Genomic DNA, 17,799 nt, shown 5'->3' on the forward strand with positions numbered 1-17,799 from the left:
ATAGCGTTTGATCTCCATATCCGACCTAATTACCAGACTACTACACAAGGCTTATGTTTGGGTGGTTTCAGTATCAACACTGGTTACACCCTGTGCAAATACTAAAATCCAATGCCCCAGCATTCAGAAACTTTTACAGTAAGCAAGCTGTCATTCTCGCCACAATGTGCACACGTAGCTTCAATTAATATTAACACTGTCCTGATGAAACATCATGACAAATATTCATTCATTCTTTGTTTCCTGGTATGAGTAAAGGAGAAAAGATCCACCTCCCACCCACATTCTGTAACAGATTTAGGAATGCAAGACCTTTCATGCTTAAATCATCCACTATGCAATGCAAACGTTTGTACCCACTGAAACACAAAACACATCATTCATTATTTTGAAACTTAATTATGAACTAGACATTTACATTGAGGAACAGCTAAAAATAACTTGCAGCAGGGTGTGGTGTAATTTTGCACTGTCTATGGATCTGGGCCAAGTATGGGTATGCAAATAGCTTCATATTTGTATACATTGTGGAGGTAAATGCATACATGCATCTAAGGATAAGTCCAGGGTTCAGAATTTGCAGTTTCTTCCCTTTGCTTAGTATCACAGAGCGGTAGGCTGAGCTTAGCCAGACCCAAAAAATCCCTTTGCAAGAGAAGTGAAGTGGGACAGCTTCTGGGCTCAGTAGGTAAAAGCAGGTGAGGAGGATGGAGTTTCTCATGCTGCATTTACACTCCATATACCCTGCCACTGGGCTGACAGCTTTGTGTGCGTGTCTGATATCCCCATGTCCTTTAGTTATCACTTGAACACACTCTGGAGCTCCTTACAGTAAGTGGTGCTCTTTATAAATGAATCTATTGCGTATATGTTAATTTATAATGCAATTTCTACCTTCTAGCCTCATCCTTGGCCAGCACTAGAGAAACGTAAGGATGTCATGGACTTGTTTACTCATGAGTTACTCTGTGGGTTATTCACTGATTGCTAATGTAATTTAGGTAACAGCTCCAATTAATTAAATTGATGCTCCTTACAGCCTACTGAAGGACTTCATAGCCAACTGTACCATAGCCAGAAATAGCATAAATGTGTTTCCTACTGGATTCTATGCCACAAATGGTTTCCACTCCTACTTTTAACAGAAAACATTATTTTTGCTTCCTTCTTTAAATTCATGCCTATCATAAAATGTGAAAAATTTTACCGCCCACCACCCTCTACTGCATTTGAGACTTTCTGTATTTTCTTAACATGTGACACAGACCACAATAAATTTTAGGGTAATAGAAGTGTCTGCACAAGTGGCTACATCTGAGTGGCTGCAACTTGAGATTCCTCTTGCTGTTTTGCAAAGAGCTCTGAAAGCCCATTGACAAGATGTCTGGGGTGAGGGAGCACATGGCCCCATGCTCGCTGTCCCACTTTGTCAGACTGATGTTTGAAAAGGAGCAGGGATTCCTTGCTCTGTTCCTAGCATTAGCAGCTATTTGGAGTTGCAGGAAAGCAGTTCTACAGTATCCTGCTGTGGGGGAGATCTCCTGGGCTCTCTTCAGTGAGCTTATGTGAGAAGCAGTCAGTAGCAACTTTCACTCAGAGTGGCTGGAGCCATAGCTACAATGACTAACTAATACTCCAGTAAAGGATAAAAGTTTCCCCAATGCTGTGCTCTTGTTTGATGGACTGGGAATGGTTATTGAAACAGAATAACTGCACTGTAGAAACCATATTCCAACACTGCACCATTACTTATCTAAAGTTACTGTGTTTGAATAAGTGGAACTGCACAATGTGTTCTCTCTATGTCCAGTCACACAGATGGACTTGTGCACAGAAGGCTGTAATGGAAAGACCGGTTAACAGAGAAAATGGGAGAAGGCTTGGATATGACATTCCTTTGCTCAAAAACTCAGTTTGAACTTCCATGTGCATTCAAAAAATCTGATCACATTTTTTATTAATACTTAAATATCTATCAGATTAAGTAAGGGTCTTCCAAAATGACTTCAATCGATTTGATCCCACTGGACATGAGGATGCAATGCACTACAGAAAGGCAGGAAATGCTCCTCTTGTGGTAGAGCACAGTGAAGCCACAGGATAAGAAGGATCAAGAGGGATTATTACTGAATGAAAACTTTTATTTGAGAGTAGAATAATATTTTGAACTGTTTTTCTTCATGTCTTTCCATTAAATTGGCAGAGCTCAACATTTCAAGTGATCCTTACAACTGCTCAGGTTTGTTAGTTGATTATTTCATAGGTGAAGAGTAACTTGTAAAACCTCTCTAAAGAGCACTTAACAAGTGGGAGGTACACTGAAATCAATAAGATAACTCATATGAGGAGGAGTTTGTAAGATCGGTCCTTTTCTTTGTTGTTTTTAATCTGGTAAATACCAAGACAAATCATATTTCATTATAGGAATATTAGTGTGACTGAGCAAATCCCAGAGCCTTTGAATAATTGCCCATTATAAATTCAGTGAATTAAATTGCCTTTAACTTTGTGAGTTCTTTTTAGCACAGTGTAACCAGATCAAATGAGCACACAGAAGCTTCATGAGAAAGAAAGTGTATGCTGTAAATGATTACAGGGGTGACATGAACTATTTTCTGAAATATGGAGGTTGAAGGAAATACATCATGGTATTTTGAGGTAAGTAGATGGAGACTACAAAATAATATCAGGAAAAATTATATTGGTAAACTATAGCAACAGCCCTGGGCTACCTCATGATTAAGGGGTAGGTACATAACTCCTATCAGACTTAGAGGTGAACTTTACTTTGAAAACATCTTCTGTCCTTGTGCCTGCCTAAACACATGTTTTGGAGTTGTTTCAGGCATAAAGGGTTTAGTAAATCTTTGCCCATATATATATACACATGCCAATTCTATCTAAGCAGAGACGAGGTATAGTAATATATGTAGAAAATTGACTGTCTCAGAGCCTATTAATATTTTTACTTTGTGTTCCTCATTTTTCTACTGTTTACTTTCACTTTTTCACCTTTTTGTATGCATGAAGAATTGTATATTTTGAAGGACATATTTAAACTAAAACATTCACCAGCTCTACCTTGTTGAGCATGTACTGAAGTACAACAGCAGAACAGAAGTGAAATGCTGAGTACTTTGTAAGAAAGATTAAGGTAATTATTATTTTGGCTGCTTCCTGGGACAGATACTGACATAATACAGAATAATACTCAAATCCTTTACATTTCTTCCACTTCTATCACACTTATTTGCCAGATTTTCAATGAAGGTGTACATCTGCTTATTGCTTAGATCTTGTGCTTTTTTTCTCCTCTGTTTTTCTCTTCCTTGATGGAGGAGGGAGAGTGGCTTTTTTAGCTTCTCTTTTATGAAATATTAAAAGAAGTGGAAAATGTATAGTAGTTGGAGACCTGATATTGCTTTTTAAGATTCATTTTTCCCCAAGTGGTCATTATTACAGCCGAGCTGTTTAAGGTGTGGGAGTTTTCATACCTGTGAATAGGTTAAAGTTTTATAGTGCTGCTTTTCACAGCACTTTGAAATGCAATGATCTTTGCCAGGAGCTAGCTAGAATTATTTACATATCTCCCTTCCTACCTCAGCTGACCATTCACATGCAAATAGGAGCTTTGACAGCTTCTCCACACATTTATGAAACCCACTGATCTGTCCATTTTTCAACTCAGAATGAAAGACATGGCAATGCCTTAGAATAAAGCCTTGCCAGAGTCTAGATTAGTTTCTTATTCTGCAATATTGAATATGGAAAAAAAAAGTCCAATTTCCTTAGAACAGAAAATTTGGGGAGCACAGTGAATGCCTTTGTCATAAAATGAGTATTAGTTACTTAGAGACCATCTGGGGGATAGTAGTTTTAAAAAATATTTGAAAAGCATACCTGACTTAAGCTCTTGCTTTTTCCTTCTGTGGTCACTTGGGACCCAAAAAAAGTAACTCAGCCCCTCAACCCCCCCCCGGATTTTTAGAGTACTTTCATGTCATTGCACTCTGGGCACACCATGACATCAGGGAAGGAAAATGAAAAGTGGACATTTAAGCTGGTCCTGCCAGTTAAACCCTGTGATTGAAGAAACTTGACTTGTACTATAGAGCACAGTGAATCCCAGAACAATTCATCTCTGCATAGAACAGGGTCCACAGTTCGGCCCTGCACATGCAGGCAATTGCCTCTTAAATCCTGGTGTCCAAGAGACCTGTCTGAGTGGTTCAGCTCAGGACAATATTGTGCTTTCATGGTGATTATCAAAAATCATTGCTATTCTACCCACTTGACAGTTATTTTGAAGGACAACTTTTCTTAAGACCTAAGGTCTTCTCTGGTGTGATTTCAGTATCTTGCATTCAGAAACAAGTACACATTTCCTTGTCTAAAAAGCTGTATTTCACCTCTTCTCATGCAATTTACATACATTGATCACTTCCATATGTCTGGCATAAGGTAAAATAGTTTCTCTGCATAGTAATGGAGGTGAACGTACAGTGAAACAAAATTCAGCATTTATCATATTCCTACATGTTGATAGAAAAAAAATTAAGAGAGTAGCAGTTATGAGAAATAACCTTAAGCGGCTGTTTATAGTCTCAGCTATGGAAATTGTATTAAAAAACTACAAGTCGCATTGCTCGGTCATGTCCTCATTCCCTTTGGTGCCACGCCAATTAGAAGAACCAGTGATCTGAACATGCAGCACTGCAGTCACAGTCATTTAGTGATGTTACATTTGGTTTACACCAGAATAATGGATGATAGTTTAAAATTTCTAAGATAGAACAATAATACATATCACACTTAATACTTGTCTCTCTGAAGACATATGAAAAAAGTAATTTTTGACACAAGTAAACACGACCTTTTACATTGGCCTCTGGTGGTCTATTTGCCAGCCTCAAGAATTGAACTTAGCCCTTCTACCGTCAGCAAAACTGTAAGAAAACTGTATAGTATATGGTCAAGTAAGACATCCTAGTTTAACATGTCAAACTACAAACTTGTGTCTGACGTTCAAAAGTACATCAAAAACATACAAAAACTCGTATTTTCTGTGTATTTCTTAATTAATGACATGAAAACAGGTACTTTTTTATGAAAAAAAAGAATGCTATTCAAAGCAACAATTACTTCATGTAAGTGGCACGAGGAAGTGTAAAAGTAAAGAAAAAAATTCCTTGAGCTAATTCACTGAAGATAATATTTAAATGTTGCATTTGAGGTATGTGGAATATATGAGCCACCAATTTTGTTTTCACAAGCCAGGCTGACAAAGGGAACAGGTGTTTTCTTCTTTATTTTTGGAATGAGGATGTGTTTAGAGATTCAAAATTCTACTTCTGAATTTAGTATAGCAGTTAATCCTCATTATTAAGTTTGAACTAGGGCTGTCAAGCAACAGTTTTCCAACGAGTGAATCACAAATGATGGGCAATTATAACTGACTCAACTGATTACCGAATGCTTTCCCAACTGGCTAAAAAAGGCTACCCTCATCCTGGAGAAGGTTGGGGAACATTTGGGGTATGGAAAATCAGAAGAAGGGATGTGCACACAAAGAAATAGAAGGTTTTCGTCCAGAATCTGTTGGGAAGAAAACATGTACACTTGTAGCAGCTGAGGCATATTAAGCACCAGTGGCTTGGTAAGGTATATTCAGAGTGTGCAGAAAGGGGAGGAATTGCCCCAAGAAAGTGTTTTAGTTTTGTATAAAAATTTTAAGTCCCTCTTAATTTTAGATTATGATTATCAGTTATGATTAAAAAAAATAAAAAGAGAGAGAAATCTAGCTTAAATTCAGGAATCAGGCAGAAGATCACAAGCACTCACATACCTTTAGTAGACAATATTGCAAAGACTAAACACAAAAGCTCTTCTTTTCCCAAACCATCTATAATCACCTCCACAGTATATTTAGTGTGAAATAGAGGCAGATACTCCAGAAAATACTGTGAAAGGTTACTATATAAAATTGTCTGGAATACCCAAATTCAAATAATAGACATGCTTTCTATACAATAGGGATATGTTTCATTTCACAGGCATACACAGCTACGAATATTATTGTATTAATAATCACTTCAAATTACCTGTAAGGCCTTTGCCTTACAGGCAAAATGTTGATCAAAACTAAGTTCTGTCTGAACTTTGAATACACACATTAACAGGATTATTCTGAGAGTAGGATACAGCTCTGAATGAGCATAGCAAGTCTCTGACCTTGAGCAATTCCTCGTGAAATCACTTAATACCACTTTACAGGTGAAGAAGCCAACACAGAAGAGCCAAAGAATTAACAGGATTTCACATTTATGGTACTTTCTTTGATTCTCTTTACACTGCAAACTTCCTGTGTAACACTAGCTGTGGTTCTCTGGGTTTCTGTTAACCTCCAACCTCCATTTGTAGGTGATGTAGCTGAGATTAACAAAACTTTCCTAATTTATGTGGCTGTTGTACAGCGAAGAATGTGAGCTACAATGCAGGCTTCAAGAATTAGAAACTACACAAAACTGTAAAAGGGTGCCAGAAAAGGAAGTAAAATACCCAGTAGTTTCCCATTACAGATGAAAAACAAAACATGAAAAAATGGAATTAGTAATTATGTAATTCTTGATCTGAGTAGTGCAGGCTGCAGAGACAAGCAAAGTTTTCAACATATAATATTGTTGTTAATACTTTATATCACCCCTCTAAAAAGAGCTATAAAGAATTTTCTTTCAATTTTAACAGATTTCTGAATCTTTTCACTTAAGTTTAAATTTTTCTTGCCTATTCGTTGCAGGTCAGCTGTTATGGTTAGAGTACAAATGAATAAGGATACATATCCAGAAAAAAATAAAGACAGAGGTTTCCTGTGCTGATAAATGCATAGCCAACATCCTGCAAATATTGCTTTGCTGATGTTCATGACATTTCAGAGAAATGCCAACTAGAGCTCTTTGAAAATGTTATCACACCTTCCTGTACAACTGAATATATACTTGGTCTTGGTGCATGGACTCTGACACTTCTTGGAAGAGCAGTTTCCTAACTATACAATTTGCAGGTAGCTCATGAATACATTTAAGTTGTTGTCTTCAAGGCCATCAGAGTAAGAAGTTTTGATAGAACCATTCATCTGTTGTAGTAGAAGGGAATATAGGGAAAAATGCAGCCCGGAAGATAAAGTTGTTTTTCCCTCCTATCGGCTGTCCCTCCTATCACTTGACAGGCATTGGATTTACTACATGGGCTTAAAATAGAGATCTTGGAAAAGACCTGGCATGATGGAGATGAGACCAAGTTAGCCTAGAGATATCAAAGAGCAACCGCTATAGTTACTGACAAGACCTTTGTTGTGCTTTGAGAAAAAGAACTTCATTAGGAGTTAGAACCATTTCAGACTCTACATTCATGCACAGGTAGTGCAGTTGCAGTGGGAAATCCATGAAAGAGGTAAAAGGAATATTAACACCCTGAAATCACCACTTCATCTTAAGCAACCTCTTTCTGTGCCTTGGCCACAGATGGGATCTATTGCTATTCCAGCATCAGCTGGTGATGAAAGCTGTACCCTGCACTCTGCAGATCTTTTGGATGCTTGTGAGCTGTATTTGTCATCTGCTGCCTCTAGACAAGGCCACCAACCTCTCCCCTTTGAAAGGCAGCTCCAAATCCTTTAAATTATCTCAGAGAGCTTTTTTGTGTCCTTTTCTTGCATGAGGCTGGAATTTCAAAAGGAAATAGGGGCCAGTAGGGGCCATCAGAACCAACATGCAAGCTCTGCTTCATTACAGTGCAGAGTAAAAGAGAGCTTTCTTTTACCTCCCTCCACAAGTTAGATGAAAGCAAATAACTACTTCATTCCTCAGATTGTTCTCTGCAAGATCCAACTTTGTATGAAAATATTTATAAGAGATGAGAATTTTATTTGACTGCTCACTTCTAAAGTTTCTGCAACATCCAGCTGGAGAGATAAGCAGGCAGCCCAATAAATGTCAAACAACTTTAAAACATTAGAAGAATGGCAAAAACTTCTGACTTTACTGTGTTTGGCTATCAAACAGCAAAGGATGAAAACTAGATGTGGCACAAATGTGCTCACATATTTCAGGGATTGCTGTAGATAAGTCTAGCTCAAGGGGGATCTCTAATCCCCAAAGTGAGAAAAGAATACCCCAAACTGTAAGTCTATTTAGAATTTTTATAAATTAATAAATTAGGTTTTATCCTGCTCTCATTGTTGAAATAGTTCAGTTGAAAAAGAGTAGACTCGGGGTCAAGGCACCTGTCCTTTGAGTTGCACATACACATATGGGTTTTTATTTGCAAACTACACTCTGTAGAATTGAGTCTTGAATATGTTTTTCTCTTTAAAGTGCAGAAATATTCAGAAAGTAATGGAGATGACCAGGGGACAGCTTATTGAAAGCTCTGAATGATTAAGCTATTAAATTAGTAAAGCTCTGCAGTCCCAGACAGTCACTTCCAGCATGTGTCACTGGATTTGGAATGAGCTTATTAAGGAGGAGAAGCATCGGAAATGTGAGAAGTAAATTAGGTAATTGTTTTAAGAATACGAAGTCTGTAGGGCTCCTGTATATTTCTTGCTATAACTGCAGGTTTGATACAAATTTAGATAGAGTCACAGGTGACCTCAATATCACAGATACTGAGGGCATATAGTATGTTTAAGTTTAATCAGCTCAATTTTCACACGATTTTAAATACTCATTTAAGCAGAGACAGTTTCTTAAATTAGGAAGCTTTGGATCAGAATACAGCTGAAGTTCTTCCAGAGCAGATAATTAGAACCTTTTTTTCATACCTTCCCAGGGAAAAAGAAACTAAATAAATAAACAAGAAGCTTAATTCCTTTTACAGACACTGACAAGTAATGAACACCCTTAAAGTCTCATTCAATCTGCCTAACCCAAGATTAGCTCTCTGGAGGTACCTCTCCTTCCAGGGACAGTGAAAAGAGCCTAATGTAGCTGACTATGTCAGTCACAAAGAAAGAGAGGGACACCACAGAGAACCTCCTGTGGTGCAGGAGAAAGGTTACAACACTCTTTAAGATTTTGGATTCTCTCAACAGCTGTGGCCGTCCCTTTCTCTCGTGTACATTCAGACACTATCACACTTGGAAAAAATAGGAAAAAGTCAAGTAAAAGTACTATCCCTACAGTTATTCTTACTATACACAGCTGTTACTGGAAAAGAGCAGCTAACCTATGTGAAGGCTGTATGTGGGAGGACCGTGAACTTGCAGACATTCCTGAAGGGAGCTTTAATCCTGCAAGGGAAGGAATTTGCTGAATTGCCCATCAGCATGAGCACAACACCAGCAGCAACTTTTACATGTAAGGTTAATTAACAAGAGCACCAGAACAAGCTACAGAACTTCCATTTAAAGGTTTGACATAGAGCTCCCAGGGTCCACCCCATACATTTGCTTAAGAATAAGTGTGTGGGAGCCTGAAAACAATTTCACCCTTTTTAGCTTTCAAACAACTGGAAAATGTCACAACCATTGACACCACTTAGAAGGATTTGTTTTCTTCTCAGTCACTTAGGCACTGACTCAGGTGAAGATGGGATTTTGCTTCAGATTGAACTGGGGTCAAGTCAGGCTCCAGCTGATGTAGAAAATGTTGAAAATATTGGAGCAACTCTATATTGCTGGTGATTCCATTCCAGTGTTCCAGGTATGCACATGAGGGAAAAGTCTGTGGGTCAGAGGAAGTAAACAAAGACGTTTCTCTAACAGCAGCTGTGGGCATTAAAGGCCAGATACAGAATTAGTGATTAAGTAAACAAAAATCATAGAAAAAGGTTCAGAATACAGCAATGCACTGTATTAAAACTGAAAAACACTTTCAAGAAAAAAGAAATAGTTAAAAATACAAATAATTAAGTGGTTTTCTTTACAGGTGGGAACTCCATAGAAACGCTTTTTGTACATACAAAGACACACATAGAAGAGATGTAATAAATAACCCATTTACATTGTAACAACCTGCAAAGACTGGGTTTCTTATTTTAAATATTGTTTTGCTAAATGTTATGGAATAAGTACACACCTGAATAAACACTAAGCAAACATATGGATACTTCAGTCCTGATCAAAAGCTTCAAGTACAAAAGTAAATATTAAGGCAGACTTTACATATCAGTAGTTCCACTGAGCTCAGTGAAACTGCAGATATTTAAATTCCCCACTAGGTCAGAGTCTTAAAGATGTCATAGCAAACAGTACAAGTAAGTGCTGCACACCTTGTGCACAGCAAAAGGGTAGTTTCTATGGCTGTCAATACAGCACCTCCATGAATAATCCAGTCATTTGCAAACCATACAGCACAAATAATTATAGAGAACTCCAGCTTCTTAAAAAAGGGGAGGCTCCATAATTCAGAAACCACTTTTTCCATGGGAATTAAAAGGGAAAGCTGGAAACACAAAATGAGAATGTTGGGCTAGGTTTTCACTCTCCTTGTTCCAATTATGCCGCCTGTCTCAGGCCCTAATTAGCTAGCTGAAAATTTCCCTATATAGGCAAGATCTGAGCTTAGGCACTTCCTTCATCAGCTTCTCCCTCCTGCCATCCTGTGGGCTGCCAAAGGCAGGCAGGGTAGTCCTCCCTGACAATTTGCAGGTCTTGTGAAGACCACAATCAACCAATGATACAAAGACCAACACACAGATCTTCTCTGAAAGACTCATCCTTTTGGGGTGGAAAAAAAACAGTGAAGTGGCTGTGGCTGTATATCGTATCATCACTGTGCTCCAGCCCCTTGCATTGACTGAATGGTGAGATCCGAGAGTGCTGGAGCTGTGCAGGAATGTTGTCAGAAACAATGAAAGCTCAAGATGCAAATGTTTACCTCCCTTCACAGTCTTCTTCCTAAGTTGGGGCTATCCTTTCAGGCACATCAGAGAGGCTTTTCCTTCTGACAGTACTCTTACAACATAGTTTAAGCAAAGATTTTTAGGCAGATACCTTGAAATATGAGACCAACTCCAATACTGGTCCCAACTCAAGAGAAACAGGCTCCCTTGCCAAAATTTCTCTCCCCATTTCCTTCTCCGACTTTGCCCTGCTTTCCCAATATTTGTGGAGGTACTGAATTGTGAGTTATAGAGTTTGATGGAAAGGAAAAACCACAATCAAACCCACGAGCAGGTCATCAACTACAACCAGACTGGGTCAACAAACTACAAGCCAGGTATCATGTTTACATTAGTGTACATACAGGTAATTCAGTGCAGTGCCATTCCTCCCTCATCAAAGCATGTTGGACAGATTGAAATGGACACAAGTTTTGCCATTGCTTTCACCAGGGCCAGGATTTCATCCAGGTAAAAATGCATTCTATAATGTTGTAAATCAACTGCACATCAAGGTCGAAGTAGTTGTCACTATCACTGCAACTTTAAACAAGACACTTATTTTTAATATGGCTTGAATTGGAGCCAGGGAGTAAAACAGCTAAATCTGTGCGCAATGCTTTTCCACTTACTTTTTCTCAAGTAATATGTATCCAATTGAGCAACAATAACAAAGGAGAACCACACATGTATTCTTGCAAAACATACTTGCAGCATTTAGTAATTTTCAATAGACAACTGAGATGTGACAGATGGATTTGAGAAAGTTGGGTTCACAAGATTTACTCATTTGGAGACCAAAATTGGGGTTGCTTTAGGAAAAAAATCCATAAATCTAGGAATTGTTAATGAACACTTTTTTTTAGCTTATTTGTTTATATTTAAAGGTTACTGTAGCTGGTTCCATCTCTGTGCTTTTACCCCCCCCCATACAGAGGAGAGCAAAAGAAAATAGGAAACAATAAACAGTACAAGAAATCCATCTGGAGTTCAGGCTATATTTATTGTTTTAAACTTTGCACACTCAACTCGATCACCATCTTTCTGAGAACTCTGTGCTCAATAGAAGTTTCCTGAACAGAATTTGTGACCTAGTGACACCATATAGAGGCTTACAACCCACACCAGAACTGAAGTCAATGAGATTAGAAAAGTACACAACAAAGCCAAAAAAAGCGCAAAACCCAGACACCCCACATTCTTTACAAGAAGATTCCTTTACTTTTGACATATTGACAATGATATTTCTTGGTACTGTACAATAAGAAACAGTCCTTGAAGAACACAAAAAGAAGAGCTCAGAGGCTGAAAAGCTCAACAGAGCTTTCAGTTTTATGGTTGGCTCTACCACATTTAGGCTATGATCCAGAACTTACTGACTTCAATGAACATTGGATCAGGCTTTTTATCATATTAATTCCCTTTGACTGAAATAAGAAGATAAATATCATCTGAGTAAAACCTTTCCAATCCATGCACAAAGATGAAAATGCTCAGAAACTTTAAAAAGTACAGAGCAAAACCGTGAAGCTACTGAACAGGAGCTTCACCACAGATTTCAGCTGGACAAGGATTTCCCTAGTGCTCTCCTCAAATTTCCTTTCTTTAATATGCCACCAAAATCAAGGTGATATAAACCAAATAACCAGAACTCTGTTTTACAATAAAAAGAAAGAACCTTTTCAGTCCACAGATGTGGCCTCAACATACACATTTATATGCTTTCTCTTCCTCTTCCTATCTATAACATGCCCCGTAGGATGCCTCTAATCCTCTGCAAGACTGAGTGACAAGCAGTTAAGAGGAAGTAAGAACAGAGGTTCACCAAAACTTCTGTCCAGCAACCTGGGAAATGGCAGAGCTAATACTGGGCCTTTGAAATCAAGTGACCATAGGAAATCAAGTTTGGCAGGGATTTAACCCTTCATGACTCGTATTGCTAACTTTTAAAGCAAATGTCTGAGCTTTCTAACCATGTTTGACATCTAATTAGTCAGGACAAACAAGAAGTTAAATACATCCTTGATTTTCTTTAAAAAAAAACAAAACAAAAAACACCGACAATTAGCTCCAAGGTATTTGTTTAGGCAAACACCAAGCACACATCTTAAAAGAAAGCACAATGGCAATCACAGAAAAGTGGTCACTAGGGCCATTCTTTTCACCCTGCGTGGTTCTTTGGGTTTCTTTTTTAACATCATAAGTTCATTTTACTCAACCACATCTCTTCATGGAGATGAGGAATGGCTAAGTAACTGGGTAGCTTCTTTTTCTACTTGCAAGCAGTTTAAATAGAGATGAATCACTTGGTATCACATAGTCACACAGGTGTGAGGTATATCCATAGAGATACATATTAGCATGTGAGGCATTCAGTCAGTGCCTAAAAGACATATTATCAATACTAACAGCTTTTAAGGATGTTCCCACGCAAGGTGTTAACATTGATCTGTGCATTGAATACTGTGCTGGAAGCAAAATTTGTCTGGAAAAGCACCAGCTGACAAAGCTTAGTTTTCCCTGACTAATAATGACATCCCCATACTTGAGGATCAATGCAGCAGCTCAGGCAACACGCTCCTTTTGACCTGGCCAAGCATTTACACCAGCACTTAATGTTAAGCACGTGAGTACTCTGATCTGATTTTTAGAATTACACATGTTCGAAGAAGAATATGAGAATCAAAGGCCAGAGTGTGAATTTCTGTAAGTTTTCAAACTTTAACTTCCTTAAGATTAACTATGCATTTCCTATCTTTTCTAGATAGGGTTGCTCAGCATTTGAACTCATTTTTGTTTCACAATGATCCACCAAGTAAAAAACAGTTTCAATGTTCCTTTCAGTTTCCTGTTTTGCTCATATAAGACTGACCATATATCAAAATTTGATGTCTGATATTTTTATAATATGAAAATGAGAGCCTTTATCCCAGCAAGAGCAGAATGGAAACAACCAATCTGCAGAGTACCAAAACCTTGTCAAACTGTATATGGATACAGCACCAGCAGGGTGAAAATAAAAATTTAAAAAAAAAAAAAGAAGCAGAAGAGCAGACTACCCTCAGTCCTATTTGGCCACTTTTTGAAATTAGTTTCTGTGCACTTAGCCAATATGAGCAGGGGTAGCAGACTTGAGCCATGGATAAACTTTAAAAGGGTGAAAAAAAAATAAACAATAATTAATTAGCCATTAAACCCCTTTACAGGATATTTTTACAGCATTTATGCTTCTATATACTAATCTGAGTTTCAGTACGATTGGAAAAGTTTGAAAGCAATTAAGAGGTTTATAATGAGTTTTTTGATATGACATGTAGTTACAGTAGAAGCTTTCTTCAGGCTCCATTACTCAAAACAATCAATTTTGTGTTAAATACAAACTTTTTTTCTCATTAAAATCAAATTAACAGACTTTGAACCCCTTAAACTGTTCTTTTCATATGTATATTTTGACATTTAAATACACAAATATGCATATATGTGCTTTTTAAGAAAACCCAGCACATGTATTTATTTCACACAGTACATCCAAGTTTTGCAGGTGCTTAATTTTTTTTTCATCTGCAGTGCAAAAAATGACGCCTGCCCTGCATCAGAGAGGATTGTCCCCCCTCTCATTTACAGCATGTGAAAGATTAAAAAAAATGGAAAACGTATTTCTACTGGCAAGAGATGTATTGACACTGTGCTGTAAACTGAGACTGACATCTATGACCAGGCATGCACACACATGTTCTCTTTTTCCCCGGTGCAGAAGCAGTGTGTTACTTTTCCTCCCCCCTTTCAGAGCTGTAGCTGCTGCTCCTTCTCTCAGCCTTCAATAATCTGAGAATTATGAGGAGGCAGCTCTTCAGAGAGATGTGTACATACACCTTGGTGTACATCTCTCCTTTTTAGAAAAAACACTCTACAGCTCTTAGATTTTAAACTTCTTTCCCAGTTGCACATTCTCCAGATTTGGTGAATTCTGAAAATGTACTTAAGAGTAGAACTATGCTGATAAAGAGAAGAGCCTACTTCACTGTTCTCCTTTAATACTGGCACCACTATACAAAAGTTAATTACTGACAATTGCAGTGTGAGTGGCATTACACAATTTCAAACGCAAACGTAATCTCACAGCTCTCTTTCTTCAGTTACACCTTCCCTGTGATCTCTAATGACACACATCAGACTACACCGAAAACAACGTTGGTTCAAATACATCACACTGCATTGAACATCCATAGGCAGCATTTTCTGGTGCCTAGCAGTCCTCTCCTCCTTTTCTGGACTGATCTGTTCCTTTCAGTTTATAGTTTTTTGGCAAACCCACCATCTACTGCTTATGTTAGGCATCTGATTGTCAGATTTGTACAAACTGAATATTCATGATTTGAAAATTAACCACTTCATGCCTAAAAAAAAAAAATCTTCATCTTCCACGCCGTTTAAAACAGATCTGGAATTGTGGCTGCACTGCATGGCCAGCACGGGGGAGATGAGCTGGGTGGCCAAACACGACTGATCGTTTTAAAGAGTAAAGTCCGATGAAATAGCACAAGACTGAGAAATGCTTTAACATAGATCAGCACGATCCGGAGTCCTCGTCTGCAAACGCAACTAACTCTTCTTTGTCTGGGTTTAAACTGCCTGGTGCCGACAGCAGCACGGAGGGGCTTTTTAAGTAATTTTTTTCAGAAATTTCTCCTAATGCCAATTTCCCCTTTGGAAGATAAGGAAAAGCCAGGAGGAAGGTGGGAAGGGAGGGAGCGACGGGGCAAGCAGGAGAGGGTTTGGAGGAAAACTGAGAATAAGAGAACAACAGACTTACCTTTATAGGATAATTTGAGCCTTGGCACATTATTCTTCACATGCTGGCAGTTGACTCTTCCTGCTAGTAATACTCCCAAGGAAAGCAAGGCAATACCCCTGAGCCAGCCCATGCTGCAGCAGCCACTGTAGGGTCCCCACCAGCCGCAGCCGTGGCGCTCCCCGTCCTGCCGGGCGCCGCCGGGGAACTTCAGGCAACCTGGGGAGCGGAGGTAACAGGTGATGGGGGTGGGCTCCGCTCCGCTCCCGCCGCGCCCCGCCGCCGCCACCAGCCGTCCCGGCCCCCCGCTCGCCGCCGCCGCCGCCGCCGGGGCAACTTCAAGCCCCTCTCACGCACACGCCGCGGGCCGGAAAAGGAGGCAGCCCCCGGGCTGCGTGCGGGCGGGGGGGCGGCATGATGCGGGCGGCGGCGGCGGCGCGGGCCGGGGGGCAGGGGCCGGGGCCGAGCCGGGCCGGGGCGGGCCGGGCCGGGTGGGTCCGCTCCCCGCGCGGCGGGCGGGTCCCGGGCGGGGGCGGCCCCGGGCTCCCCGCGCACATGGAGGAGGCGCGGGGGACACCGGCTCTCCCCGCGCTCCCAGGAGCGGCTGACAATGGGAGCGCTGGGAGGCTCGACCCCCCCGCCTCCCCCCCCCTTCTCTTTTCCCCGGCTGTCACAGCACATGCAAGGAAAAAAAAAAAAGAAACACATCGCGGCAGAGATGAGAGAACAGAAAACCTCCACCGAGCCTGGGGAAGGCACGGAGCTAGACATTTCACCAGCTGTTTCGGGTCATTGTCCAGGTTGTTGGGTTTGAGTTTTTTTGCCTGCTTTGGGATTGTTGGGTCTTGTTTGTTTGTTTTATTTTTCTTCTAAAATTTGATTTTACGGTTCTAATCAAAAGGTGCACGTCCCCCTTTAAAAACAACACACATAAATAACAGCTCCTGCCCATAGCGTAATCCTCTTCGAGTTGTTCCCAGTTAAAAACAAGTAACAAAGTCTCCCATCAGCATAACTTTACCACTGAAGGTTTTAAAGCCTTGTTAGGGAAGGTTGCTCTAACCCTTCCGCCCTCCCCACCTCCCGCACTACTCCAATTCAGGAAAAGAAATTCCTAGTAAAGCCCACTTCAACAGTCAGTTCAAGACATGGACAGGTCTAGAGGGGCTCATAAATTACACCGGAGTATTCTCTGAAGTGTTCTTATAAGTTGAAAATGTTCCAAAGCTTCCTATTTATAGGACTGCGTGACTATTATATTTTTATGCAATAAAACTAGGTAGTGATGTTTGTTTGTTTGTTTGTTTGTTTAGACAAAAGGACACACAAAATCCCCAGAGGTCTTTAAAGAGCTGTAAATACAAACATATAAGCAAACTTAAGCTCTCCCCTCCCACACATCTGAACAACCCCCTTCTTGTGAGTGATGGTTCATTAAAATTTCCATGCAGTGCTGAATATCAATGTAATGTGTCTTTTGGAATGTAATGTCTTACACAGATATGTACCCTGTATTGTATTCCTAATGCATTATTGACAAAAAATCTGGCAATCGACCTTTATAAAACATTGGCATCATCAAAGGAAGTGTGATGAACCCTATTAATTTCATTCTATGGTTTTCCAGAAAACAGAGTATGCGAGTGCTTTATGGTGACAGAGTCTATGGCATTTCAGTGAGTCTCTTCCTTCCTTTTACCATTATTTACTGTGGTTTGAAAACCAGTTATCTAGTCCCACTGGTGGTGATCACACTACACTGGATTTTGCAGAACACAGCATCTCTTTTCTGTGTTCAGACATAGCTACTAAACTAGCACTTGGGAAAAGTTTTAAATTTAAAACTGAAGTTCACAGTTGAAAAAGCGGGTATCAGTATGGTTCTAATTAACATGTAAAGACTCATGCAGAACAAGGCTTGGTGCTATGGTAAAGCAAGGGATAAAATTCTGTCATTGCTGCTTTCATTGCTTAATATTCACACACGAGTAGAAAAGAAGGGCCTTTTCCCCCTTTCCTTTTTAACAAATTCTTCTGCTTCCTGAGCTTAATTCATTAATCCCGTGGCATTGTATCTGCCAGATTCAGCAATTCTATTGATCAGCAGCATTGTTAAGAAAAGAAAA

General features: G+C 39.6%; 1 protein-coding gene across 1 annotated transcript in view; it reads right to left on the minus strand.

The window, feature by feature from the left end:
* Positions 1–16,014, minus strand: part of SEMA3A (semaphorin 3A) — a 173,968-nt gene extending 157,954 nt beyond the window's left edge. Inside the window, exon 1 of the mRNA XM_071552744.1 lies at positions 15,695–16,014. Within this exon, the coding sequence (XP_071408845.1) occupies positions 15,695–15,806 (112 nt within the window). The 5' untranslated portion in view covers positions 15,807–16,014. The remainder of the gene's footprint in view (positions 1–15,694) is intronic.
* Positions 16,015–17,799: the final 1,785 nt, after the last annotated feature.

The sequence above is a fragment of the Pithys albifrons genome, chromosome 3 (genome assembly GCF_047495875.1).
Source record: "Pithys albifrons albifrons isolate INPA30051 chromosome 3, PitAlb_v1, whole genome shotgun sequence".
NCBI classification, from domain to species: domain Eukaryota; kingdom Metazoa; phylum Chordata; class Aves; order Passeriformes; family Thamnophilidae; genus Pithys; species Pithys albifrons.